Source organism: Panulirus ornatus, chromosome 45 (assembly GCF_036320965.1).
Source record: "Panulirus ornatus isolate Po-2019 chromosome 45, ASM3632096v1, whole genome shotgun sequence".
Lineage (NCBI taxonomy): Eukaryota > Metazoa > Arthropoda > Malacostraca > Decapoda > Palinuridae > Panulirus > Panulirus ornatus.
The window spans coordinates 120,485-148,027 of NC_092268.1; the positions used below are offsets into that span (position 1 = coordinate 120,485).

Here is a 27,543-nt window from a genome sequence, read left to right on the forward strand (position 1 = left end):
AATATCATGCAGCCAGTATATTATTGGAGTATGAAAGTTATGTTATGAATGAGTGGAGTGTAGTTAGAAGAGTATAAAAATGGTTCTGCTGGGATTAGTTAGACTAGGTTATACTTCGTAGGTAATTTTTTTTTCTTTTTTTTAGAGCAGTGCCTTATGAACTGAAATGATATTTTGGGTTAATTATCAGAAGTTCTTGTTAATGAGCACCACTGAAATAACTTATGGTTTAGGAAGAAACGCGTACCAGATAACCTATATATATATTTTTTTTTTCATACTATTCGCCATTTCCCGCGATAGCGAGGTAGCGTTAAGAACAGAGGACTGGGCCTTTGAGGGAATATCCTCACCTGGCCCTCTTCTCTGTTCCTTCTTTTGGAAAATTAAAAAATATATATATATATATATATATATATATATATATATATATATATATATATATATATGTATATATATATATATATATATATATATATATATTATCCCTGGGGATAGGGGAGAAAGAATACTTCCCACGTATTCCCTGCGTGTCGTAGAAGGCGACTAAAAGGGAAGGGAGCGGGGGGCTGGAAATCCTCCCATCTCTTTTTTAGTTTTCCTAAAGAAGGAACAGAGGAGGGGGCCAAGTGAGGATATTCCCTGAAAGGCTCAGTCCTCTGGTCTGAACGCTACCTTGCTAACGTGGGAAATGGCGAATAGTATGAAAAAAAAAAAAATATATATATATATATATATATATATATATATATATATATATATATTAGAAGTGATTCCAAGATGATATATTTGTGCATTTTTCATGATCGTGGTTTGTGGTTTAAGGAATCATTGGATTGATTTCTGTGTGGATTTCTTCTCTTTTTCACTCTAAGAAATTGGTTTTTCAATATTTGATAAATCATTAGTAGTAGAGTTAAGAGTGAAAGGGAAAAATGTAGAGTTATATAATAATGTAGAATAACTATAAACATTAAAACATAGATAACTTGTATATTTCATGGTATTTTTACTGTTTCATCCCCACAGAAGTAAGGAGATTTCTGATGTATACAACTGATAGATCTATTTTTTCGAAACACTTTGATATATATATCACTTAGAACACAGATGAAGATTGAGAGATATTTGAGCTATGAAATTGATTCATAACTTTCATAGGGTGTGAATTGTAAAAATACTTATCTGTTGTTGAATTTATATCAAAAAATACTTTATCTCAATTAGAATTTGGTCATGAAGTTACATATTTATACATTGATATATGGAAAGGAATTACACTGTATGACAGTAGTTGGTATTTTTATAGTTTAAGCATTACAGACATTACATAATTTGTTACTTACAATTGAGAGATCTATTTTTAAGAACCACTGTGATATATATTACTCCACTCACAAGTGAAGATTAGGGAGCATTTGGTTTTTAAAGATGTTTTGCAAATTCTGTGGCGCATTAACTGTAGAATTACCAATTTAGTTCTTCAGACGTCCTTTGAGTTTTGATTATAGTATAATTGTGAATGCCACTTTGGACACATAAACCATGTAAAAATGATTTGCATTATTCAAGTGTTGAACTTCATTGTCTACGTAAATCATCACATTCACAAGACATCCCTAGGATATGTTAGGAAATGTTAACAATAATAAGTATTTGATTAGCTATAATGGAAAGAAATGTGAAAAAGAATTTATTACAATTTTTTTTTAGTTTCTCTTAGAATATGAATAAATATATCATATAATATCATTCAAAATGGAACTTAAGACTAGCTTCTTAATAACTTTAGAATATTGATGTCATAATGTTAAATAGAGCATGCTTTATAGAATTCACTAAAACTCTACAAGCTTATTTGTAATAAACAATTAAGTTAAATGAGAAAGAATGTAACTTGTCAGTGGGTTAGGCATTAAAGATGATGAAACGTGTCTGATTAGACAGTTCAGAATGTCTTTATTTTTTTTCACATGGCACCAGAACAAATGAAAACCTTAACTTTCTTACTTGCATGCAAAAACATTTGCTGATTTTAGTGAGGTGACTTAAGGTCGCTTGTTATGTTGAGAAACTTGTGAAATAACTAGGGTTGTGTCATAAAGATTTTCTTGGATAAATTGTTCTATAAAAGGTTCTTGTTGGCATACACTTCTGGTAAAGTCCTTTCTCATATACAGTGAAGTGCAGTTAAGGTGCACAGCCACCTTTTTCAACTTGCTAACTGCATCTTTATCCTCAGTATCAGCCTCACCAATCACTTTGATATTTCGTCAACCACCCCTCGTAATCCATTAATGGTTAACCACAAAAGTGGCAGCTTTTACCATGTTCCTTCATCAGATCCTTTGCAAACTTTATGCATTTTCCTAAATAACCATGCTGAGTGGAATATTATGATTCTGGTCTTCAAATAACTAACGGTCTTCTCATATTTACCATAAGTACAATACACCTTTGCTGTGAGTGATCTTTGTAACGCTTAAGGGTGCCACACTTAGAGAATATTGTTTAATTTTCTCCTCATTCTTATGAATCACTCTCGCCTATGTATCGGGTGAGCTAATCACTATGGCAATATCTGCATCTTATTAACCAACATCATAGGCCCTCAGTAATCAAATTTAGCTTTCAAACAAATACATTTCCTGAATTTCTTCCTGTCAGAATCAGAATTATCACTTCAGGGGCTTTTTCCCTTCAGTTATATGAGTTTGTTAAGGTATTAACAACTGATTCACATTTTAACTCAACCCAAGTTTTTCAAGCGTGGCAGAGTGCTTCAGACTGGTTTGCATGGGGGGAATGCCAGTTACTAGTGAACATTCTTCAGAGTGATCTTTGATTATACTGTGCATGTTTCATATAAATGTATAGTACTCTAAACTTATTAAACATTCAAAGAATTGTTCATATCAGCATTATTTCATTTATTCTACCACAGAAATAGTAGCATAATACTAAGCAGTATATTGTGTGGACTGTATGTACTGATTTGCATTAAATTTCATATAACTATTACGTTATCCTGTTCCACCAGAAAATAGAATTAATTGAAAGCGTATGGTATGAGTACATATATATACATATGATCATAAATGTTCAGCTTAGATTCAAGTCTGCTACATAGTTTTGCCATTTTTTTATCCATTTGTTTTTCTATTAATTCTTTATCTTTAAGAGCAACACCTATTTGATGAAAGCTGAAAACAATAATAATGACCTACTTTGAAAATAAAGTTGAGAATAAGGAAATTAGTTGTGATTTCCTAGCACTACTCCACCCCACAGGAAACAGCATTGCTGCCCCTTGCTTCATCAAGGTAACACCAGGAAAACAGACAAAAAAGGCCACATTTGTTCACATTGTCTCTATATCATTACTATTATTTTTATTATTATACTTAGTCGCTGTCTTCTGCGTTTGCGAGGTAGCGCAAGGAAACAGATGAAAGAGTGGCTCAACCCATGCACATTCACATGTATATACATAAAGGCCTATGTGCGCACCTATACACACCTATACATTTCAACATATACATATACAGACATATGCATATATACACATGTACATATTCATACTTGCTACCTTAATCCATTACAGTCGCCACCATGCCACACATGAAATGGCACCCCCCCTCCCCCCAGGCACATGCAAAATAGCACTAAGAAGAGACAACAAAGGCCACATTCGTTCGCACTAAGTCTCTAGCTGTCATGTATAATGCACTGAAACCACAGCTCCCTTTCCACATCCAGTTCCCACAAAACTTTCCATGGTTTACCCCAGACACTTCACATGCCCTGGTTCAATCCATTAACAGTACATCGACCCCGGTATACTGCATCGTTCCAATTCACTCTATTCCTTGCACACCTTTCACCCTCCTGTATGTTCAGGCCCCTATCGCTCAAAACCTTTTTCACTCCATCTTTCCACCTCCAATTTGGTCTCCCACTTCTCCGCTGTCTCCCGCGTCAGCAAGGTAGTGCAAGGAAACAGACAAGGAATGGCCCAACCCACCCACATACACATGTATATACATAATTGCCTACACACACACATATACATACATATACATTTCAGCATATACATACATATACGTATATTTACATGTACATTTTCATACTTGCTGCCTTCACCCATTCCTGTCGCCACCCTTCCACTCACAAAATAGCATTCCCGATGCCCCCAACTCTCCTCCAATGAGGTAGTGCCATGAACAGACAAAAAAGGCCACATTCTCTCACACTCAGTCTCTAGCTGTCATATGTAATGCACCAACACCACAGCTCCCTTTCCACATCCAGGCCCCACAGACCTTTCCATGGTTTACCCCAGATGCTTCACAAGCCCTGGTTCAATCCATTGACCCCGGTATACCACATCATTCCAATTCACTCTATTCCATGTACACCTTTCACCCTCCTGTATGTTCAGGCCCTGATCCCTCAAATCTTTTTCACTCCATCCTTCCACCTCCAATTTGGTCTCCCGCTTCTCCTTCTTTCCTCCACCTCTGACCCGTATATCCTCTTTGTTGATCTTTCCTCACTCATTCTCTCCATGTATTCATAACTAAGGTACCCAATTTATTAACCAATTTCTGGAGAGGATGAACAGAAGTTGACCATGGATCAGCTGCTGCACTCGACCCCAGGTGGACCATGAATTTGTCGAGGGCAGCATCACTAACCGCTACACCATGGAAGTATGTGTAAAGCATATCTCATAACACTTTTACCTTTAACTGTTGACAGCCTTTCATACAAAGTGTTTCCTTAGTATTTCCTCCATATTTAATGTGAATATTTATTCTGTCTTTGGCAGATTTTTGTGTTCAGCTCAAGAACATATGAGTTTTCAAGCTTTCCTGAATGACAAGCTACCACAAGGACGAAATATTATAATTATAGCAGTATGGAGAGCCTTACAGCAACAGCTTTCAACAGGTGTAATCAAATATGAACAAGAGAAGGAACATCAAAAAGAAACATTGTAAATTTTAGAGCAGCAGCTGTGGTAGAAGCATATGAAGAACATCAACAACAGTAAGAGTATTTAGCATCAGTAACAACAGAGAAGTAGGAACAGCATTGATAATAACAGTGAAGTGACTTTGGCATGAAATTGGAACATTAACAATAAGAATGAAGTCAGAAGAATCTGAGGATAAGATTTCCCATAAGCACCATAGTTCATGTTTACTACAAATAAACTTTCTATGTTGATGAATTGCAACATTTAATTATGATGAGGATTGTAGATGATGATCAGTAAAATCATGTGTTTCATACTTTTTTCTAGTTTATTTTCTCAATTCATCTCATTCTTGATAATCAAATTGTTACAATTAAATGTATAATCTTCATCTGTTACAACCATTTCTAAGATAATTATCTGTTAGAAGTTATGGTATGAACACTAGACTGGCATATCATGCATGGAAAATCTGAAACATAAATAAGTATTCCTGTCTGTAAAAGGTATTTCTAGGATAATGTTTTTGTAAAGAAAAAAATTGTAATTAGTGTTAGAGTTAACCCTATAAATGCAAGTTAGTTATTCTCAGCTATGGTTGATATCAGCCATGCAGTGTAAGAAAGCAAGCTATTGACTGGTATGTGCATAGAAAGAAACCATTGAAAGTAGAGGTGAAAATGTAAAATGAATTGAGAGGATTTTGAATGGCACTGGAAATTTGTAGCAGGTAATGATAGTTTGGAAGGTACAATGTTTCATTGTAGGTGAGAGAGATGAAGTGGAGAGGACCTGACCTTATATGATTTTAGATCAGAGGCCACTGTATGCTTCACAACATACAGGTTAAGAGCAGTTCAACTCAATACAGTTGACCCAGAGTTACCAGTAGGAGGTTGGGCATTGACTGATGCTTCACTCACTGATCTTGTGCAGATCCCATTCATCACACAAGTTGTATCATGCACTCTGCTTCAAGTGTACTCTCACTAAACATTTGAAGCTTTCATAGGCAGTAGCGGTGCTCTGCAGTATTGTTATTTTACAAGATTGTATAATGGTCTTCAAAACAAAACATTTGTGCAAAATTCTATCCTGAAAGGGCGTTGGTTCACACACACACACGCACATATATATATATATATATATATATATATATATATATATATATATATATATATATATATATATATATATATGAAAGATTTTTCGAGTGATCACAGAGCCAGCTCTTCATCCAAAATCATAGTCTTGGAAGACACACGAAAGTTCATGCAGGTGAGAAACAGTTTGAAAGTTCAATGTGCAAAAAGACTTCTCTGAAAGAAGTAACATGGTACAGCACATGGCAAATCATATTGGTGAAAAGAAGCCCCATGAATGTACACATTGCCAAAAGACCTTCTCTAAGGGTAGTAATTTAGTGCAGCACATGACTATACATACAGGAGAGAAACCATATGAGTGTTCACATTGCCTAAAGACCTTTTCCCATAGGGGTAATTTAGGGCAGCATATGACGGTTCATACAAGAGAGAAGCCATATGAATGTTCATATTGTGAAAAAACATTCTCTGTGAAGAGTAGTTTAGTGTACCACTTGAATATTCATACAGGAGAGAAGCTGTATCAGTGTTCACATTGCCAAAAGACTTTCTGCAAGAAGAGTAATTTAGTGCAGCATATGAGTGTTCATACAAGAGAGAACCAGTATGAATGTCCACATTGTCAAAAGAGTTTCTCCTGGAAGAACAGTTTGGTGCACCACATGAGTGTTCATACAAGGGAAAAGCGATATGAATGTTCACATTGCCGAAAGATTTTTTTCCGTAAGTGTGATTTAGTGCAGCACATGACTGTTCATACTAGGGAGAAGCGATATAAATGTTCATATTGCCAAAAGACCTTCTCCTGGAAGAATACTTTAGTGGAGCATATTACTGTTCATACAGGACAGAAACCATATGGCTGTTCTGATTGCCAGAAGACTTTCTCTAAGAGGAGTGCTTTAGTGCGGCACATGGTTGTTCATACAGGAGAGAAACCACATGAATGTTCACATTGCCAAAAGACTTACAGCCGAAAGGCTGATTTAACATTCCATATGAAAGATCATACAGGGGATAAGCCATATGAATGTTCTTATTGCCAAAAGACCTTTTCTAAGAAGACTGATTTAATGCGGCATGAGTCTATTCATACAGGAGAAAAGCCATATGAATGTTCACAGTGTCAAAAGGCCTTCTCCAGGAAGAATTCTTTAATACAGCACATGACTGTTCATACAAGAGAAAAGCCATATGAATGTTCGCACTGCCAAAAGACTTTTTCCCTGAGAGGTAATTTAGCAAAACACATGACTGTTCATGCAGGAGAGAAGCCATATGAATGTTCACTTTGCCAAAAGACTTTCTCCCGTAAGTATGAATTAGTGCGGCACATGACTAATCATACAGGAGAGAAGCTATTTGAGTGCTCTCAATGCCGAAAGACCTTCCTCCGGAAGGGTAATTTAGTGCAGCACATGATTGTTCACACAGGAGAGAAACCACATGAGTGTTCACATTGCCAAAAGACCTTCTCGCGGAAGGGGAATTTAGATAGCCACATGATTGTTCATAGAGGAGAAAAACTATATGAATGTCCACATTGCCAAAAGACCTTCTCCCGAAAAGGGAATTTAGATAGTCATATGACCATTCATACAGGATGAATGCCTTATGAATGTTTACATTGCCAAAAGACTTTCTCAATGTAGCACATGATGGTTCATACAGGGTAGAAGTCATTTAGATGTTCACATTGTCCAAGGATACCTCTGTGAATCATCACAAGCAAGAAAAGTGTGTCCATTCTGGTCGAGGCTTTCACTACAAGGCTGATCAGATAATGCTGCACTCCCTGGTTTGGTTATGGCTGGTGTGATGATGTGTGATTGTAGAGAAGTCTGTTAGACCTGAGGGAGTGAAACAAGAGGTTAGTAATGGTACACAGTCCATTAGTCCAGAGCTGACCAAAATTATCTTTGATTCATTGGCAAAGGAATAGTCTGAGTGTTGTAAGTTTACTAGTAATGGGGATGAAAACTTTTCTTGCGCTAATAAGGATATTGTGATCAACAAAACTTCTGATTAAATCAGGGAATCATGAAACACAACAGGCAGTGAACTTTAAGGACTCCCTGTGAAAATTTATTGGATAAAATGTTTTTTAAATTGATTTTATTTTTATTTTGTGGGCTGACTCATTTTGGAAGGCAGGTCTCTTATCTAGAATTATTGTAATGATAATTGAACAGTTATCAGTTCATTTACTAAGGTCTTGAATAAATATTAACGGTTGAAAGAGGCAGATACATTTTTTACAACAAAGATGATGTAAAACCCATTAATAATGCAAATGAATTATGTTATTTTGGAGAAAGAATGTCACTTTTGCCACACATATGCATTGTGTTTAGCTCTAAGAATTTGCTTTTGAATGACTTATATTACAAGTATGTATTAGGTCATGCCATTGATGTACGTGTATTATATGTTGGGTTTTATGTTCATCACTTTTGTGTGAGAGTGTGAAAGAATGTAAGGAAGTAAACTCCATACTGATTTGGGTGAAGATGACAGTGTATTGCGAGTTTTGTTTGATTATTAATGCTTATGTACTTGCTCATGAAAAGAAAGATTATAAGAGGCAAGTATTTTAGGAGCAGCTGAGTGAGTGTCTGCAGTTTTAATGCAAAAGACCAAATATTAGTTATGGATGATTTAAATGTGAAGGTATGTAACATGGCAGTAGGTTTACATGGAGGGCATAGGATTTTTGGTAACGTGAATGAAAATGTTGAGCTGCTCGTAGGATTGAGCTGAAAAAGTGATAATGATTGGGAATACCTGGTTTGAAAAGGACATACACAAGTATACATACATGAATTTGAATGATCGTCAGCAGGCATTACTGGTTCACATACTAATTGATAAGTGTGCAAAAGATACACTTTCGGATGTGAATGTGCTGAGTGAGAAAGTTGGTGGGATATCTCATCATTACCTTGTAGAGGCAAGCGTGGATATTTGTGGAGGTTTCCAGAATAGAGGAAATGATGTGGGTTAAGATAAGTGAGCTTGAAAAAGGGACATGTGTGAAGAAATATCAGGAGAGATGATGTGTAGAATGGGAAAAGGAAAGAGTGAATGAAGCTTGGGGAGTGGGTGATGAATGGGAGGTATTTAGTAAGTGGTGTTGGCATGTGCAAGGGAAACCTGTGGCATACTTAAGGTGTGAGGTTGACAAATGAGAAAATGCAGGAAGTAGTGGGACAACGAAGTAAAGGTGCTAGTGAAAGAGGAAAGAGAGATATATTGGTGATATTTATGGGGAAGGAATGCAGCAGGAGGTCAAGAGGTGGGTGCATAAGTTGAAAGGACAGCAAATGAGAGTTGGGATAAGCAAGTATCAATAATGTCTAAGGAGAGTAAGATGTTAAGAAGATTTATGATTAGAAAATAAGAGAACAAATGGGAACCATAAAGAACGGGCAAATGGGGAAGTGGTAACAGGTAGTGATGAGATGAGGAGATGATGCGAGTATTTTGAAGGATTATTGAATGTAGGGTGTATGGGTTGGGAAGTCATGGAAAGTATGGCAGGACGGCTGGAGTGGATGGTACTGCAGTTGAATTTCTTAAGAAAAGGGGTGACTGTGTTGTTGATTAGTTAGTCGGGACTTTCAGAGTATGTTTGGATCATGGTGAGGTCCCTTAGGATTGGTGAAATGCATGTTTAGTGCCACTGTATAAAGGTAAGAGGGACGAAGGTGAGTGGTTACACTACTGAGACATAGGTTTGTTCAGTGTACCTGGTAAGTTGTACAAGAGAGTGGTGATCAAGTAGGTGAAGACATATACAAAGCACTGGGGAGGGACAGTGCAGTTACAGAAGTAGCAGAGGATGCGTGAATCAGGTATTTTGCTTTAAAGAATATGAGATAGGAATACTTAAAGAAAAAGGATTTGTACATGGCACTTATGGACCTGTAGAAAGGATAAGATAGGGTTGATTGAGATGCATTTAGGAAGGTCTTACGAATACATGGTGTGGGAGGAAAGCTGCTAGAAGCAGCCAGAAGTTCTCATCAAGGGTGTAAGGCATGTGTATAAGAGGATGAGAGAGTGAGTGATTGCAGGAGAAGTGGGTGTGCAGCAGGGGTGCATGATGGTGAGGTAAATGCAAGTCTTGGAGAGAGGGGTGAGTATGCAAACTGTAGGGGGTGATGGGGCTTGAGAAGTGAGTCAGTTGTTGTTTGCTGATGACACAGCACTGTTGGCAAATTCAAGGGAGAAACTGCAGAAGTTGGTGACTGAGTTTGGAAGAGTGTGTGAAAGGAGAATGTTGAGATTGAATGTGAATAAAAGCAAGGTTACTATGTTTAGCAGGGTAGAAGGACAAGTTAGTTAAGGTATGTGTGTAAACAGAGGACAAACAGAGGAAGAAGTGTTTTAGATTCCTGGAAGTGAACATGGCAGCAAATAGAATCATGGAAGAAGTGAATCATAGTGTGGGTTAGGGGGCAAAAGTTCTGGGAGTGTTAAAGAATGTGGAAAGATTGGTTGTTACATGGGAGGACAAAAAATGGGTATGTTTGAATTAATTGTAGTCCCAGTGATGTTGTATGGATGCGAGTCATGGGCAATAGATTTAGATGTGTTGGAAATGAAAAGTTTGAGGACAGTGTGTGATGTAATATGGTTTGATGAAGTAATAATGAAAAGGTAAGAGAGAGGTACAGTCTTAAGAAGTGTGTGACTGAGAGAGCTGAAGTGGCTGTGCTGAAATAGTTTGAACATAGTTAAAGTGAGGATAAGTTGACAAAGAGGATATATGTATGAGAAGTGGAACGGAAGAGAAGAGGGAGACCAAATTAAAGATGGAAGGATGGAATGAAAAAGATTTTGAGTGACCAGGACCTAAACATGCAGGACAGTGAAAAGCTTGCACAGGATAGGATGAATTGGAATGATTGAGTACACAGTGGTCGACATGCTATCAGTGGACTGAGCCAGGGCATGTGAAGTGGCCAAAGGAATGGAAAGGTCTTTGGCACCTGGTTGTGGATAAGGGGCTGCATTTCAGTGCATTCCACATGACAGTTAGAGAATGTATGTGAGTGAGTGTGGCCTTTCTTTGTCTGTTATTGGCACTATCTCAGTAAAGCAGTCGCGTCGCGTCGGATTATCACTCGCTTTTATTAAGCCTTAAAGCCGAGTAACTCGAGTGATTGCACACTTTAAGCCCTAGCTCCGTTGGTTGGTTATCCAGTACATACCAGCCAACAGCTGAGAGTCGGAAGTTGTCCAGCTACGTTTACTGGGATAGTAGGGCAACTACCGAAGGGAAATCCCCAAGACTGAAGCACAGACAGGGGTTATGAGGTGTCCTGCGAGCCGCTCATTCCGATTGTGTGGTCCTTTCAGAAGCCGGACATTGTGGCTTCCAAAGGCACAGAGGCCTACATCATTGACACGCAGGTCTCAGGCGTTCACTTCCCGCTTTCAGCTGCACACCATTACAAGTGCAGCTACTACGGTACCCCAGAAGTCTTACAAGGCGTACAGGAATACACCAGGAAAGACACCGTGTACGTAACATCTGCCACCTTAAGTTGGCGAGGTGCATGGTGTCAAGAAAGCGCGAGTGCTCTCAGAGGGTTAGGGCTGACATACCGGGACCTTGAGGTGTGCACAGTCAAAGCCCTAACCTGGACTCACTCCCTTCACTGGATGTGGTCCAAGAGCACAGGTTAAAAATCGGTGCCTGCCTTGTACATCTGGTGTCGGCCACCAGACAGGCGTAAGGTCATCTCCCCTTTGTTGGCTTGGGGTGTGCGGGATTAGGCTGTTCTCCCATGGCTCCCAATGGCAGGTACCAGTTCCTGAGGTCGGGTTGTCGGGCGGGTTGGTGGACGCCTTGGCAGGGTTGCCCATTGCTCCCGTGCGACAGGCCGCTCTGGAAGGTGAGCGGTGCTGGAAGGTCGCTGTGTCCAAGTCGGCAACCTAAGTCGGAGATCCATTTATATCCGAAACATCATCTAACTGCCATCTCCTAACTTATTTCTAATTATGCTATCAGCAATCTGATCTACAATCTTCCTCTTATAGTATCCATACACTTCTTCCAACTAACAACTCCTTTCACTATCAACATGTAGTTAGGTCAGTTTGCAGACAAACAAACATCCTAGCACAGCGTATGTAGATAGACCTTCCCTCACTTCACACTACTAACTGGCAATAGTAAAAAGAAAAAAAAAAAAAAGAATTATAGAAATTGTAAGTGTATTATGAAAAGAGAGAAGAGAGAGGTGAGCAGATGAAAAGAGAGTGGTGAGAATAAATGAGCTTGGAAAAGAGACATTTGTGAAGAAATACCAGGGGAGATTGAGAGTAGAATGGCAACAGGTGAGAGTAAATGAAATAAGGGGAGTAGATCAGAAATGGGAGGTATTTAGGGAAGCAGTGCTGGCATGCACAAGAGATGCATGTGACATGTGAAAGGTGAGAGGTAGAAAGATTATAAAAGGGTAATGAATAGAGGGATTAAGAATTAAAGTTGCAAGTGATAAAGAGAGGAGAAAGCAGCAGGAGGTCAAGAGGAATGTGCTGGGGTTGAAAAGGAAGGCAAATGAGAATTGAGTTGAGCGAGTATTGAGTTGAGGGAGAATAAGATAATGTCTTGGATGGAGGTAAATGATGTGCACAAGGGGAAGTGATAACGGGTAGTGATGAAGTAAGGAGGAGATAGAGTATTTTGAGTGTTAAATGTGTTTGATGATAGAGTCGTGGAGGCAGGATGTTTGGGTTTGGGTGGTATGCAAAGAGAGAGAGTCAGGGAGAGTGGTATGGCAAAAAGAGAAAAGGTGATGAAAGCCTTGCGTAAGATGAAATGTGGCAAGGAGGCTTGAGTGGATGGTATTGCAGTTGAGTCTTAAGAAAGGGGGTGACTGTGTTGTTGATTGGTTGTTAAGGATTTTTCAGTGTATGTATGGATCATGGTGGGGTGCCTGAGGATTGACAGAGTGCATATAAAGTGCCATTGTATAAAGGCAAGGGGTACAAAAGTAAGTGTTCATACTACAGCGGTATAATTTGATTGAGAGGGCAAAGGCACATACAGAGCATCACTGTGGTTTCAGAAGTTGTTGAGGATGTGTGGATCAGGTGTTTGCTTTAATGAATGTGTGTGAGAAATATTTACAAAAACAGATGGATTTGTATGTGGCATTTATGGATCTGGGGACAGCATATGATAGGGTCAATAGAGATGCTTTATGGAAGGTGTTACAGATGTACAGTGTTGGAAGAAAGTTGCTAAAAGTGGTGAGAAGTTTTTATTGTGGCTGTAAGTAAAAGTAGGAAGAAAGGAGAGTGAATGGTTCCGAGTGAAGGTTGGTCTGTGGAAGGGATGTGTGATGTGACTATGGTTGTTCAGTATGCTTTTGGAAGGGGTAGTGAGGGAGTTAAACACGAAATCCTTAGAGAGGGGGTGTCATGTATACAGACTGTGGGGGATAAGAGGTCTTGGGAAGTGAGTCAGTTGTCGTTTGCTGATGATACAGTACTGGTGGCAGATTTCAGTGAGAAACTTCAGAAGTTGGTGACTGAATTTGGAAGAGTGTGTGGGAGGAGAAATTTGAGAGTGAATATGAATGAAAGCAAGGTTATGAGGTTTAGCAGGTTTAAAGAACTGGTTGCTTGGTATATGAGTTTGACTGGAGAAAAATCAGAGGAAATGAAGTGTTTTAGATGTCTGAGAGTAAACTAGGCAGCAAATGGTACCATGGATGTGGAAGTGAGCCATGGGTTGGGGAGAGGATGAAAGTTCTGGAAGTGATAAAGAGTAATGTTTGAAAATGGAGAATGTTATATGGGAGGGCAGAAATGGGTATGTTTGAAGGAATAATAGTCCCAACAACATTATCTGATTGTGAGGCATGGGTTGTAAGGTTGTTCAGAGGGTGGATGTGTTGGAAATGAAATGTTTGGGGTTATTATTTGGTGTGAGGTGGTTTGATCGAGTAAGTAATGAAAGAGTGAGGTGTTTGATAATAACAAATGTGTGGTTGAGAGAGCTGGAGAGTGTGCTGAAATGGTTTGGACTTACAGAGAGAATGAGTGAGGAAAGATTGAGAAAGAGGATATGTGTGTCAGAAAGGGGAGACCAAATTGGAGATGGAAGGATGGAGTGAAAAAGATTTTGTGTTTGGGGTCAGAGTGTGCATGGGATTGAATGAATTGGAGCGATATGGTATGCTGGGATCATCAGTGGACTGAATCAGAAATATGAAGCTTCCGGTGTAAACCTTGGAAATGTCTGTGGGGCTAGGTTGTGGATTGGGAGCTGTGGTTTAAGTGCATTACATGTGATAGCTATAGAATGGATGCGAGTAGATGGTAGCCTTTTTTTTCTGTTCATGATGCTACCTCATTAATGGGTTTTGTGTTCATCACTGTATTAGGTTGTACATATAGAATGATTTTTCTCTCAGAAATATTGAAAATTGATAGATAAAATCAAAGTCTCTGCTTTAATGATGTTGCATGTGTAATTCAAACTGCATTAAAAAGTTTTAACACAGAAAATTATGAAAATAACAGGATACTGTATTTGGCCTTTTCAGGCATTCATGGCAGTTCCTGTGAGTGCTCAACTGGTATTATATGTGCATAAAATCCAACCTATGTTGGAAATTTTTCAAGTTTTTTGCTAATGATAGTGATATGATACTTACGTCACTCTTCTACTGCTCCAAAATGGAATACCAGATTAAAAGCATTGTTGCATGGTCTCCTTATTAGTTAGTATGAATACCCTCTTTATGTCTTTTCTTTTCAGCCTCTTCATCCATTTGCAAATGTTATTCCTCATTATGTACCTTTAAAGAGAGTATTAGATTTTCTTAATATATTATGATGAGAGAATTTACTGATAGTCATTTATAAATATGTTCATTTTTTCTATGTACTTGCAAGTTTTTTTTCTATATCCATTCGGAATTGCACAGTATGATATAGATAAGTCTTACTGAGGCCAAATGGTATTGGATGATGACTCAACCGTTACTAGATTTTGGATATAAAAACAAGTACCCTTTTTTTTTGTGTTATGGGTTGCCATGATTTCAGTTTTTCAGTAACTATTTCTCTGAGATAATTTTTAAATAATGCTTTATTGATTTTCTTTCTTTTCATTTGTTAAAACTATTTTATCCTTTCTTGTGGTTGATATTGAGCATTTGTAATTAGATTGCATTTGTCACTCTCATCTACTCAAAAAAGTTGTTTAAGTGCTTTAGCAGGGCCTTTCTGTTCTTTATCTTAAAATACTTTGGATTTGAAGGTAGTTTAAACTGCTGTTCTTGCCCTCCTTTCACCCTCCTGCATGTTCAGGCCCCGATCACACAAAATCTTTTTCACTCCATCTTTCCACCTCCAATTTGGTCTCCCTCTTCTCCTCGTTCCCTCCACCTCCAACACATATATCCTCTTGGTCAATCTCTCCTCACTCATTCTCTCCATGTGCCCAAACCATTTCAAAACACCCTCTTCTGCTCTCTCAACCACGCTCTTTTTATTTCCACACATCTCTCTTACCCTTACGTTACTTACTCGATCAAACCACCTCACACCACACATTGTCCTCAAACATCTCATTTCCAGCACATCCATCCTCCTGCGCACATCTCTATCCATAGCCCACGCCTCGCAACCATACAGCATTGTTGGAACCACTATTCCCTCAAACATACCCATTTTTGCTTTCCGAGATAATGTTCTCGACTTCCACACATTTTTCAAGGCTCCCAAAATTTTCGCCCCCTCCCCCACCCTATGATCCACTTCCGCTTCCATGGTTCCATCATTCTTATATCCAGATGATTAAAATGTGAGATACGAGTAACAGAGGACCGCAGACTGATCCTTGAGGACTGCCTCTTGAGATTAATCCCCAGTGAGATATTCCTCCATTGATGATCTTTCTGCTTTCTCTTCCTTGACCCTGTCTTAATCCAATAAATAACTTTCCAGTCATATGTTAGTTTTTCTTGAGGAATTTTCTTGAAAGCTTCACTAAAATGGAAGCAAAAGGTACAGTATGATCCTCAAGCCTCAAGTGCTTCAGAAAAGAATGACAGTAGATTACTTAATCACAAATATCCATATGCCATGACTTGTAACTTTTTCTAGGTTACTGTGAATTAAATAAATTGTCATTACTTCTAGTAATTGATGGGGATGATAGCTTTGTGAAAGTGATGTACCCTTTTGAAAAGTTATCCCCACTAACAGGCTTCTCTACATATTATACTCCATCCCTCTGAGTCATTAAACACATGGGATACTACGAACCTGAGAGAGAGAGAGAGAGAGAGAGAGAGAGAGAGAGAGAGAGAGAGAGAGAGAGAGAGAGAGAGAGAGAGAGATGGAAATGAGTTAGGTGTCTTTGAAGGTGCACACAAGGTAGCTCATAATCACACCCATCTATATTCATTCATATTCCTATTCAATCTGTATCAGGAGCTTCCCTGTGTCATTTTATAATGTGGCGATCTGCTCCATTCATTGACAATGTCATATTATTGTTAGTGTATCTTTTTTCAGCAATAAATTTTTCTGGTTTAAAAATGAGTGTTTCTACTTACATCTTGATTACTTATTGATACCTTACTGATGTCTGCTTTATATATTCCCTTCATCCTTTTAAACACCAGTGCGAAATGGCCTCACTTTGAATCTTTTAAGAGAGTATGAAGAGTTTTTTGTCAATGTAAAACCCATTTTTTTTTATATTTTGTCTATCTATATCTCTAACACTCGTTCCCTTTAAGAAATGCCTCAAGGAGTTAGCCGCAGCAAAAGAAAATCCATAACTGTTGAACTTCAGTGCTGCTTTTTATCCTTTAGTGCCTCACCCTTAACAGGCCACAGACAGAAGGCAACTCTGGTGCAGTGTTTTCAGAGGCTCCTACCAAATGTTTCTACCAACTCCTACCTAATGGGTCTACCCAATATTCCTGCCAAATACTACATCCCACCACTTCTACCTAATGCTCTCAGCTGATGCACCTGCCTACTGCCACTACCTAATGTTTCTTCGTAAAGCTTCTGTCTAATGTCCCTACCTGCTACTTCCATATATTTCTCCGTCCATATCAGTTTTGTTATTCCATCTTTATACTTGAGCAGTGGTTACCAACCCTGTTCATCCCATTACCCATTAGCCATCAGGTAAATTGTACCTTGCCCCCAACTAGAGTTAAAGAAAAACACATGACTTTTAATTCATACAGTAAATCTCAGAGTTATAACTGTAAGAAATTCCTCAAGTTATAGGAGAGGAAAAGCATTTAGAATTTTGGAAAATCAAATTCACTAATTAAATTTTGTATTTTCTTTCACATAAGATATATCAATATATGGCTTTATCAAAAAGACAAAGCAAAAAGAAATTGACTATAATTACAGGTAAAGATGTTACAAATACCAAGCACTTCATATAAGCTTGTTGTAACTCCCAAGATTAAAAACTAACCATATTCAAACTTTTTTCATAAGTTCAAATGTTTCAGCTCAATAGTCTATCAGAAAACCATAATTCCAAAAATTATCAAAGTATCAGGCACTGAACTTCAAATCACTAAATCTTCATTAAGTGGAAAGGATGAAAGTGCTTTTTGGCAACTAGATAGGTAAGTCTCAGTATTGTAACAGACAGTGGAAATCTCATGTCCCCGTGCACTTCCAAACATGGACATATACATACTTATACATATCAACATACATACATACACATACACAGACATATATACACATGTACATACTTATACATATACATATCAACATAAATACATACACATACAGACATATATACACATGTACATACTTGCTTGCCTTCATCCATTCTCAGCACGACCCTGCCCCACAGGAAACAGCATCGCTACTCTCTGCTTCAGCAAGGTAGTGCCAGGAAAACAGACAGAAAATAGCCACATTTGTTCACACTCAGTCTCTAGCTGTCATGTGTAATGCACCAAAACCATAGCTCCTTATCCACATCCAGGCCCCACAGACCTTTCCATGGTTTATCTCAGACATTTCACATGTCCTGGTTCAATCCATTGACAGCACGTTGACCCCAGTATACCACATCATTCCAATTCACTCTATTCCTTGCATGCCTCTCACCCTCCTGTATATTCAGGCCCCAATCACTTAAAATCTTTTTCACTCCATCCTTCAACCTCCAATTTGGTCCCCCACTTCTTGTTCCCTCCACCTCTAACACATATATCCTCTCTGCCAATCTTTTCTCACTCATTCTTTCCATAGGACCAAACCATTTTAACACACCCTCTTCTGCTCTCTCTCAACCACATTCTCTTTATTTCCACACATCTCTCTTACACTTTCATTACATACTCAATCAAACCACCTCACGTCACATATTGTCCTCAAACATTTAATTTCCAACACATCCACCCTCCTCCGTACAACGCTATCTATAGCCCAAGCCTCACAACCATATAATATTGTTGGAACTACTATTCCTTCAAACATACCCATTTCTGCTCTCCGAGATACCGTTCTCTCCTTCCACACATTCTTCATTGCTCACAGAACCTTCACCCTTTCCTCCAACCTGTGACTTGCTTCTGCTTCCATGGTTCCATTTGCTGCTAAGTCCACTCCCAGATATCTAAAACACTTCACTTCCTCCAATTTTTCTCCATGGAAAGGTCAGTGGGGCTTGGATGTGGATAAGCTGTGGTTTCGGTGCATTACACATGACAGCTAGAGACTGAGCATGAACAAATGTGGCATTTTTTGTATATTTTCCTGGCGCTTCCTCAATGAAGCTTGGAGTAGCTATTCTGTTTCCTGTGGGGCAGGGTAGCACTGGGATTGGATGTAGGCAAGCAAGTATGAATATGTACATGTGTATATATGTATATGTCTGTGTATGTGTATGTATATGAATGTATATATTGATATGTGCATGTATGGGCGTTTACGTATATATATGTGTGTATATGAGTGGATGGGCCATTCCTTCTTCACCTATTTCAGCAATAAAGTATATTATATAAATGATATATCTTATTTATTTTACTTTGTCGCTGTCTCCTGCGTGAGCAAAGTAGCGCAAGGAAATAGACGAAAGAATGGCCCTCCCATCCACATACACATGTATATACATACACATCCACACACGCAAATATACATACCTATACATCTCAACGTATACATATATATACACAGACAGACATATACATATATATACACATGTACATAATTCATACTGTCTGCCTTTATTCATTCCCATCACCACCCTGCCACACATGAAATCACAACCCCCTCCCCCTGCATGTGCGCAAAGTAGTGCTAGGAAAAGACAACAAAGGCCACATTTGTTCACATTCAGTCTCTAGCTGTCATGTATAATGGACCGAAACCACAGCTCCCTTTCCACATCCAGCCCCACAGAACTTTCCATGGTTTACCTCAGACGCTTCACATGCCCTGGTTCAATCCATTGACAGCATGTCAACCACGGTATACCACATCGTTCCAATTCACTCTATTCCTTGCATGCCTTTCACCCTCCTGCATGTTCAGGCCCTGATTACTCAAAATCTTTTTCACTCCATCTTTCCACCTCCAATTTGGTCTCCCACTTCTTGTTCCCTCCACCTCTGACACATATATCCTTTTTGTCAATCTTTCCTCACTCATTCTTTCCATGTGACCAAACCATTTCGAAACACCCTCTTCTGCTATCTCAACCACACTCTTTTTATTACCACACATCTCTCTTACCCTATTATTACTTACTCGATCAAACCACCTCACACCACATATTGTCCTCAGACATCTCATTTCCAGCTCATCCACCCTCCTCCACACAACTCTTATCTATAGCCCACGCCTTGCAACCATATAACATTGTTGGAACCACTATTCCTTCAAAAATACCCATTTTTGCTTTCCGAGATAATGTTCTCGACTTCCACACATTCTTCAACGTTCCCAGAACTTTCGCCCCCTCCCCCACCCTGTGATTCACTTCCGCTTCCATGGTTCCATCCACTGCCAAATCCACTCCCAGATATCTAAAACACTTCACTTCCTCTAGTTTTTCTCCATTCAAACTTACCTCCCAATTGACTTGTTCCTCAACCCTACTGTACATAATAACCTTGCTCTTATTCACATTTACTCTCAGCTTTCTTCTTTCACACACTTTACCAAACTCAGTCACCAGCTTCTGCAGTTTCTCACATGAATCAGCCACCAGTGCTGTATCATCAGCGAACAACAACTGACTCACTTCCCAAGCTCTCTCATCCACAACAGACTGCATACTTATCCCTCTTTCCAAAACTCTTGCATTCACCTCCCTAACAACCCCATCCATAAACAAATTAAACAACCATGGAGACATCACACACCCCTGCTGCAAACCAACATTCACTGAGAACCAATCACTTTCCTCTCTTTCTACGTTTACACATGCCTTACATCCTTGATAAAAACTTTTCACTGCTTCTAACAACTTGCCTTCCTCACTATATATTCTTAATACCTTCCATAGAGCATCTCTATCAACTCTATCATATGCCTTCTCCAGATCCATAAATGCTACATACAAATCCATTTGCTTTTCTAAGTACTTCTCACAGACATTCTTCAAAGCAAACACCTGATCCACACACCCTCTACCACTGAATGAATACATACATATATGGGTCAGAAAAAAAAGAAAAAACTAGTTGTTACACTTGTTACTTGATAGTTGGTGATCAAGTGAGATTATCATAGGGGCTCATAACCATTAATGAAGACTTTAATGACCCAACTAGGCCAATGGACTGACAAACATCTGTGCCCATCTGTGACTACTCACTTTCCTGTAGGTTTAATACCTAGATAAAATGTGCACAAGCACACATTCACTGGAATATCTTAACATCTAAATGGTTGCAAAACTGCTAACATAATCAGGGTTGGTGGTCATATTACATTAAATATCTAAAGCTTCTGATAGTATCAGAAATAATGTGGGCATGCACCTTAACACAACTGCTAATAATAGCTAAAACACTTCATTCACAAGTGCAAGGGACTTCTTGCTAATGCCCTTGAGCGACTGACATGTCAGATTAACAAGATATTGTCTTTCCTGCCGCACAAAATATGGACAGGAGGCTTCGCCTCAAGTCCCTGGGGCTAAAAGTTCATTGAAGCGAGCAGTAACATGTCCTTAGATGAGGCTTTTGAGTTACTAAGCTGCCGCTGGGGCTCTGGGCGCGATGGTGTTCGTGGCCTTGCGATGGCTCCCCCCCCCCCCCGTCTTCCACGTCAGGTCAAACATGTCCTTGGCCGTGCCAATAGTATCGGTCGTCACATAACTAAGACTCTACCCAACTGGCTGTTGAGTGTCCCTGTAGACATATCCCCTGGCTCGTTACCCATACAGGGAATGAAATACTGTAAACACAACCTGTAGCCAAAGTGGAAGGTATGATTCATGGTTATTATTACGAATGTATGCCCCCTCCACTCCCCTGGTTAAGGGAACAGGACCTTGACGAAGTGGAGTGTTGTACGTCTCGTCTGCAACTCTCTCGAAGAACAGCCCAGAGACAGTACACGTCTGGACTTTATTAGTTTAATCCTTCGATCTTTCACACTCGGTGTATAATGTTTGTGTCATTATATGATTACTGTCTGTGTATGCTTTTATTTAATCACCGTGTAAACTTTTTATCAGGCCTAATCCTACATGGGAACTGCTCTGGACGAGGACATGTTCCTTATTGAGTTTAACAATTTCATGTTTAGCTAAACAGTCTCACCAGAGTGTCCATAACTGACATTTCCCCCCCCACCCCATCTGCGGGAGAGGTGTGATGGAACGGGAGAGGTGTGACGGAGGGTTTGAAGGTGGAAGTCAGTCAGTCTCCCACAGGACTTCAAGTTTCATGTCACTCATCACCCTACGGGACTGCCAACTTTGGTCACTTCCCTCATATAGCCACTCTAGGGGTCACGTACACAAGTTATAGCATTCCCAGTATGCCATGATAATGACTATACGTCAATGATACTAAACTAATCTACAGGTTAGACCAATGTGACACCACTGTTTACCATCTGGTTTTATCTATTCTCCGTCTGTGTTGCTGACTCAATGGACCATAATCTTTCTGCCTGATAGGTGCATATATCACAATATATTAGGGAAAGCTTATGAACAATTAGCTGTTGGCTGGAGGAAGGGGGTTTGGAGGAGCTGGAGAAGTTGGACTGTATAAACGTATTGTCAATGTCTTTTGCCATGATTGGAGAGACGAGTTTGGAGGAGGCGAAGACTTTGGAGGGTTCCTTAAAGTGTCGTGTAGAGATGGGTTTGTGAAAGGTGAAGAATTAAGAGGGTTTTTGGAGTGCTATAACTGCAGGGACGGGTTTGGAGGAGGTGAAGTCTTAGGAGGGTGTTTTTTGGGAGTGCCATGAATGCAAGGACGGGTTTGGAGGAGATGAAGACTTAGGAGGGGGCTTTCTGGGAGTGCCATGAATGCAAGGACGGGTTTAGAGGAGGTGAAGAATTTGGAAGGTTCTCTGGGAATACTGTAACAAGAGGGACGAGTATGGAGGAAGTGAAGTATTTGGAGGCTTCGTCCCTGGGAGTGCCATGACTGTTAAAATGGGGCAAGTTGTAGATGAGGAACTAGAACACTCCATCTCCACAGAATGACCTTAAAAGGTTACCAGAAGGTTTTTAAAGACGCTGAAATATCAAGGTAACAACCACACGTCAGTACTTGTGAAGACGTGAAAGAAACATCATATACCACGCCTTCAACCTACCATAGTAGGAGAATGTGCACCATATGTAAACACCTCTCCACATACCCATATCTATCTTTATTATCATCTGCATCTCTCCATTACTCTCTATTTATTTCTATCTGTGTATGTCCCTACCTATCTATCCATCCATGAGTTACTCTGTAAATGAGAAGTGACTGAAACTCATAATTCTCATATTCTATTATTTATCGTGTTAACGTTAAACATGTTCTTTCCTCTCTTGCGAGTAATTTGTAAGTAGTCTACTCCTAAGGCTTCTCTGTTAAGACACAAAAAACTTGTTTGTATCTGATGATAACAGGTAAAAAAGATTCCGTAACATGTGTGCACCTAGAAAATGATAAGATGAAGATAAGCTGACGTAATTTTGTAAGAAGACCTCAGTAAAATCGATTTTTAATATGTGGCCGATTGAAATGTCTTCATGCTCTTTATCACTTTGAGAGACTTTATGGACAATATTTCAGAATACATCATCCAAATACTAGGGAGTTAAATCAATGATAATCGGAAAATACACAAAATACAACTGCATGCTCTATATTAACATTTTCAGTGGAATGAGAGTCGTATACCATTATTATTTTTTCATACATTCAATAGTTATTATGTGCATATTGCTTATTTACTTTATTTTATAGATTTAAGAGCCTTTTATACTATTTTACAATAATTGTCGAAGTTACATAAGATATTAAATATATATACGAGTATATTTATTCCTAGTACCACTGAAATTATCAATATTGCCGTAGTGTCGTCAGCACCCGGCAGATGTCACTTCCAAAGGCCAGCTGCTTTAATATTTGTCCTCGTTGATAGTGTAACCAAAATTTTCTATAAGCTGGTGTTAGTAATTAAGGTATGTCATGTTGCTTTTGCCATTTTGAATCATTCCATTGAACGTGTTTGTTTAGAGTAGTGAGATTGGAGAGGTGAATGGTGGATATGTTCCTAGCGAGCATCTTGCTGTTTGGGTGGAGGAACTGGATGCTTTGGGGAGAGGTCAAGAATTTCTTCATGTGTGTAAGTGTAGTCAAGATGTAGAGGTTACGTTATGGTTTAGTTTCCTATCGCCACCTGATTGTTTTATTTATCTCAAGATTGAGAATTGGTCATTAATTACATGTCTTTAAGGGTCAACTGTAATGGACCGTAATTGCTGGTGTGGACCGGATGGGCTGCAATACGAGACCGTATTACTAGTTTTCCTCTTGTGGGATTGTAGACGACAGATGCGTGAGGAGAAGAGAATAGAAAATGACGGTTATGGCATCAATGGAATCGTTATAATGTGTGGAATGGATTGAGGGTGTAACAATTTGTAGCTCCTCCAACCCCCCGACCTACCTAGTGGCAAGGCCTCGTAAAGTGGGCAGGGCTTTGAAGTTGAGGGAAATAGTTGGAGTAAAAACACTCGGGCAGTCGAGGGTGTAAGTGATGGTAATTTGAGGGAAATTGTTGGAGTAGAAACACTCGAGCAGTCGAGGGTGTAAGTAATGGTAATTTAGTAGATTACAGACATCAGTTTGAAATTCACGAAATTTATTTTAAGGAGTTAGTTACCATGTGTATACCGGTGATATAAGGTGTGGGATTGCAGGTGTAGCAGTTGTAACTCCATCAATTTTTTCATAAAGTGGTCAGGGATTTAAAGTAGAGGGTAATAGTCAAGGTATAAGCACTTCCTGTGTAGCACATTCCACTGCAATTAAGTAGAGGTGAATTGTCATGGTTGTCCCTCAGTTTGGAGGATAAAAGGGTTTTATAACTCTTGATTAAGCAATTTTCCTTCTTAGTTACGTGTAGGGATCTGCTTACAGTAAAGAAATCGTTATCTTTCAGAAACTTTGCTTTCAGTTTTTTACCTAAAGATCCAGAATATAAATTTATCAGATTTGATGCCAGTTATAGAAGATTCTTTCTAGAAACAAAATATCCTGTTTATCTTAAATGCATTAGTTGTTATTATTGGCAAAAGATAGTGGAGCAATCACTTATTGTCGTGCATTGATGAAAATAATGGAAAAAATTAGATTAGTTAATTGCTATTTTTCCCAGAAAATAAATTATTTGAAATGAATTTGTATAGAGCAGTTTTTCTCAAAAGTGAATGATTTGAAATGAATTTGTATAGAGCAGTTTAATGAGGTACATTTTTTTTATGTACCTTTTGCAGGTTGCAGAAATTACTTTTTTTTCTAACAGTAAAATGAAACTTAGAGAACATAAACGTTGAAGGTAATATTTGCTAACTCATCACGTAAATTAGATTGCAGCACATTCAGAACACAAATGACTTTCATAGAAGTGCTGTTTCTCTATGGTAGAGTTTGTAACAGTCTGATGCTACGTGGAATAGGATTAGGTTTTGAAAGTGCTTTTGGAGTGCACAGATGTAATCAAGGTTATTTCTCTTACATAAATATTTTTACAGCATGAGTGATCGACTGCAACCAGTGCCAGAAGTAGGCAAAATCTCCTTTTGTGAAGAGGAAGAGAAAATTCTTGACTTGTGGAAGAGACTTGATGTTTTCCGTACGTGCCTGAAGCAAAGCAAAGATCGACCAAGGTAATGATTGGTTGTCCTTTTGAAATATCTTGAAATTATGTGTAAATGGACATTCGGAATGGTGTGATTAAACTGAAAAGAAGTTATAGGAAGAGAATGTTTATTATGTGATTCTATAAGCTGTTTTAGAACTATAGTAAGATTTTGTTGTTATTTGTGAGGATTAATGCTGCATACATCTGTGTCATCCTCTCCTCAGGGTTGGTTGATGAGTGGCTTAGGCTAGGGTTTGTATATGTGTGTGTGTGTGTGCGTGTGTATAATTACCTGTTTATGTAGTTTTACTCTTTGGGGAAGGAGTGTTACACTGGTGGACACTGTTTCTTGAACATTCTCTGTCTATTTAATTTGATTTGTATGTGGTGTCTGCATTATCTATATCCTTCCATTCCATTCATCCACCACTCTTGTACTGTTAAAGTACTTTTATTTTTGGCGAGTGTTTTACTGAGTTTGATCCGTTGTCTGTTTACTCTACCCTCACATTTCTCAAAGAGCTTTTTGTTGTCCGTGTCATTGATCTGTTTCGAAAACTTAAAGGTTGTGATTAGGTCATCCCCTCTTCTTCTGTCCTTCAAGGTGAGCAAACACAAAGCCTTTCATTGTAGTATACCTTCTTGATTCTGGTACCATCTTCATTGCCCTTCTCTGATCTTTCTCTGTTAACTCTTTGTTCCTCTTTTAAGTGTGGTGACGAAACTTGAGAAGCATATTAATTTTTGGCCTCTTGTAGGATAGAACAGCTTGCTAAATATTTCATTATCCATATACTTGAAAGCTGTTTTGATAGTTGCCAGAAGACAGTTAGATGCCATCTCTTCGTATGGGACTCTGGCAACAGGTTAGGGACTGTGTAACCTTCCAAGTCCTTACACACAATCCTGAAACTTTTCTCATGCTAGATAACAGTTATAATGAGGCTTTCTTATACTTTGTCACATCCTCGTTACTTTACATTTGCCTGGGTTGAATTTCATCGATAATGTATTGGACCAACTTAGGGGCCTGTTCAGGATCCCCGTATCAGCTGATGCAATCGTCACTTTTCACTTCCTTCATGGCTATTGCATCATCTGCAGACATATTCTGGTAGAGTCCATATCATCAGGCAACTTATTTACATAGAACAAAGGAGTAAAGGTCCCAAAACAGAACCCTGTGATGCTGCTGTTGTGCATACACACACAAGTAAAAATGTTGTACATGCTATATACAAAATCAAACAAGGTCAGGAGATAGGGCAACTCGAGTGCAAACTTCTACCTGTTATACACAAATAGTAATTACACTCAGACACATACAGGCCCACATAAGGTGTGTAGATATGTTTGGCAGGCCATTTGAAATGTTCAATATATCATTAGAGGACCGTAAATTGCCTAGGGAATTCTGGGAAGTTGTGCTGAACCGTAGACCAGTCTCCCTGACAACTTTGGTCAATAAAACACAGAAAAGGATAATCAGAAAGCAGATGGATGACTGAATGCAAAGGAGAAACTACTACATCATAAACTTAGGGAAGGGAGGACATGCATGATAAATAATAGCTGGTGGCTTTCTACAAGAGATTAAGCTTTTAAACAGTAGAGAATGTTGGGTGTATTGTGTGTATTTGGACTTGCAGAAAGCTTTTGAATTGAAGATAGGGAAAGAAGCTAAATCTGTTTATAAAGTTTTTTTTGTTTTGTTTTTTTTTTCGCTGTCTCCCGCGTTTGCAAGGTAGCGCAAGGAAACAGACGAAAGAAAATGGCCCAACCCACCCCCATACACATGTATATACATACGTCCACACACGCAAATATACATACCTACACAGCTTTCCATGGTTTACCCCAGACGCTTCACATGCCCTGATTCAATCCACTGACAGCACGTCAACCCCGGTATACCACATCGCTCCAATTCACTCTATTCCTTGCCCTCCTTTCACCCTCCTGCATGTTCAGGCCCCGATCACACAAAATCTTCTTCACTCCATCTTTCCACCTCCAATTTGGTCTCCCTCTTCTCCTTGTTCCCTCCACCTCCGACACATATATCCTCTTGGTCAATCTTTCCTCACTCAT

The 27,543-nt window shown here is 38.9% G+C and overlaps 2 protein-coding genes and 1 long non-coding RNA gene across 17 annotated transcripts in view; all 3 read left to right on the plus strand.

The window, feature by feature from the left end:
* The window catches only part of LOC139762963 (uncharacterized), a 102,207-nt gene extending 89,677 nt beyond the window's left edge, over positions 1-12,530 (plus strand). For 3 of the 7 annotated variants that reach the window (XM_071688300.1, XM_071688298.1, XM_071688302.1), the window contains one exon: positions 4,832-12,530. In XM_071688300.1, the coding sequence (XP_071544401.1) occupies positions 6,315-7,694 (1,380 nt within the window). In that variant the 5' untranslated portion in view covers positions 4,832-6,314 and the 3' untranslated portion in view covers positions 7,695-12,530. Of the gene's footprint in view, positions 1-1,029; positions 4,713-4,831 lie in introns of all 7 variants that reach the window. The other 4 variants (XM_071688303.1, XM_071688304.1, XM_071688299.1 and 1 more) reach the window with 3 other exon arrangements.
* The window catches only part of LOC139762976 (uncharacterized), a 198,358-nt gene that overhangs the window by 101,177 nt on the left and 69,638 nt on the right, over positions 1-27,543 (plus strand). The window lies entirely within an intron of this gene.
* Positions 23,654-27,543, plus strand: part of IleRS (Isoleucyl-tRNA synthetase) — a 415,824-nt gene continuing 411,934 nt past the window's right edge. For all 9 annotated transcript variants that reach the window (XM_071688289.1, XM_071688288.1, XM_071688292.1 and 6 more), the window contains exons 1-2: positions 23,654-23,767; positions 25,343-25,477. In XM_071688289.1, coding sequence (XP_071544390.1) covers positions 25,344-25,477 — 134 coding nt within the window. In that variant the 5' untranslated portion in view covers positions 23,654-23,767; position 25,343. The remainder of the gene's footprint in view (positions 23,768-25,342; positions 25,478-27,543) is intronic.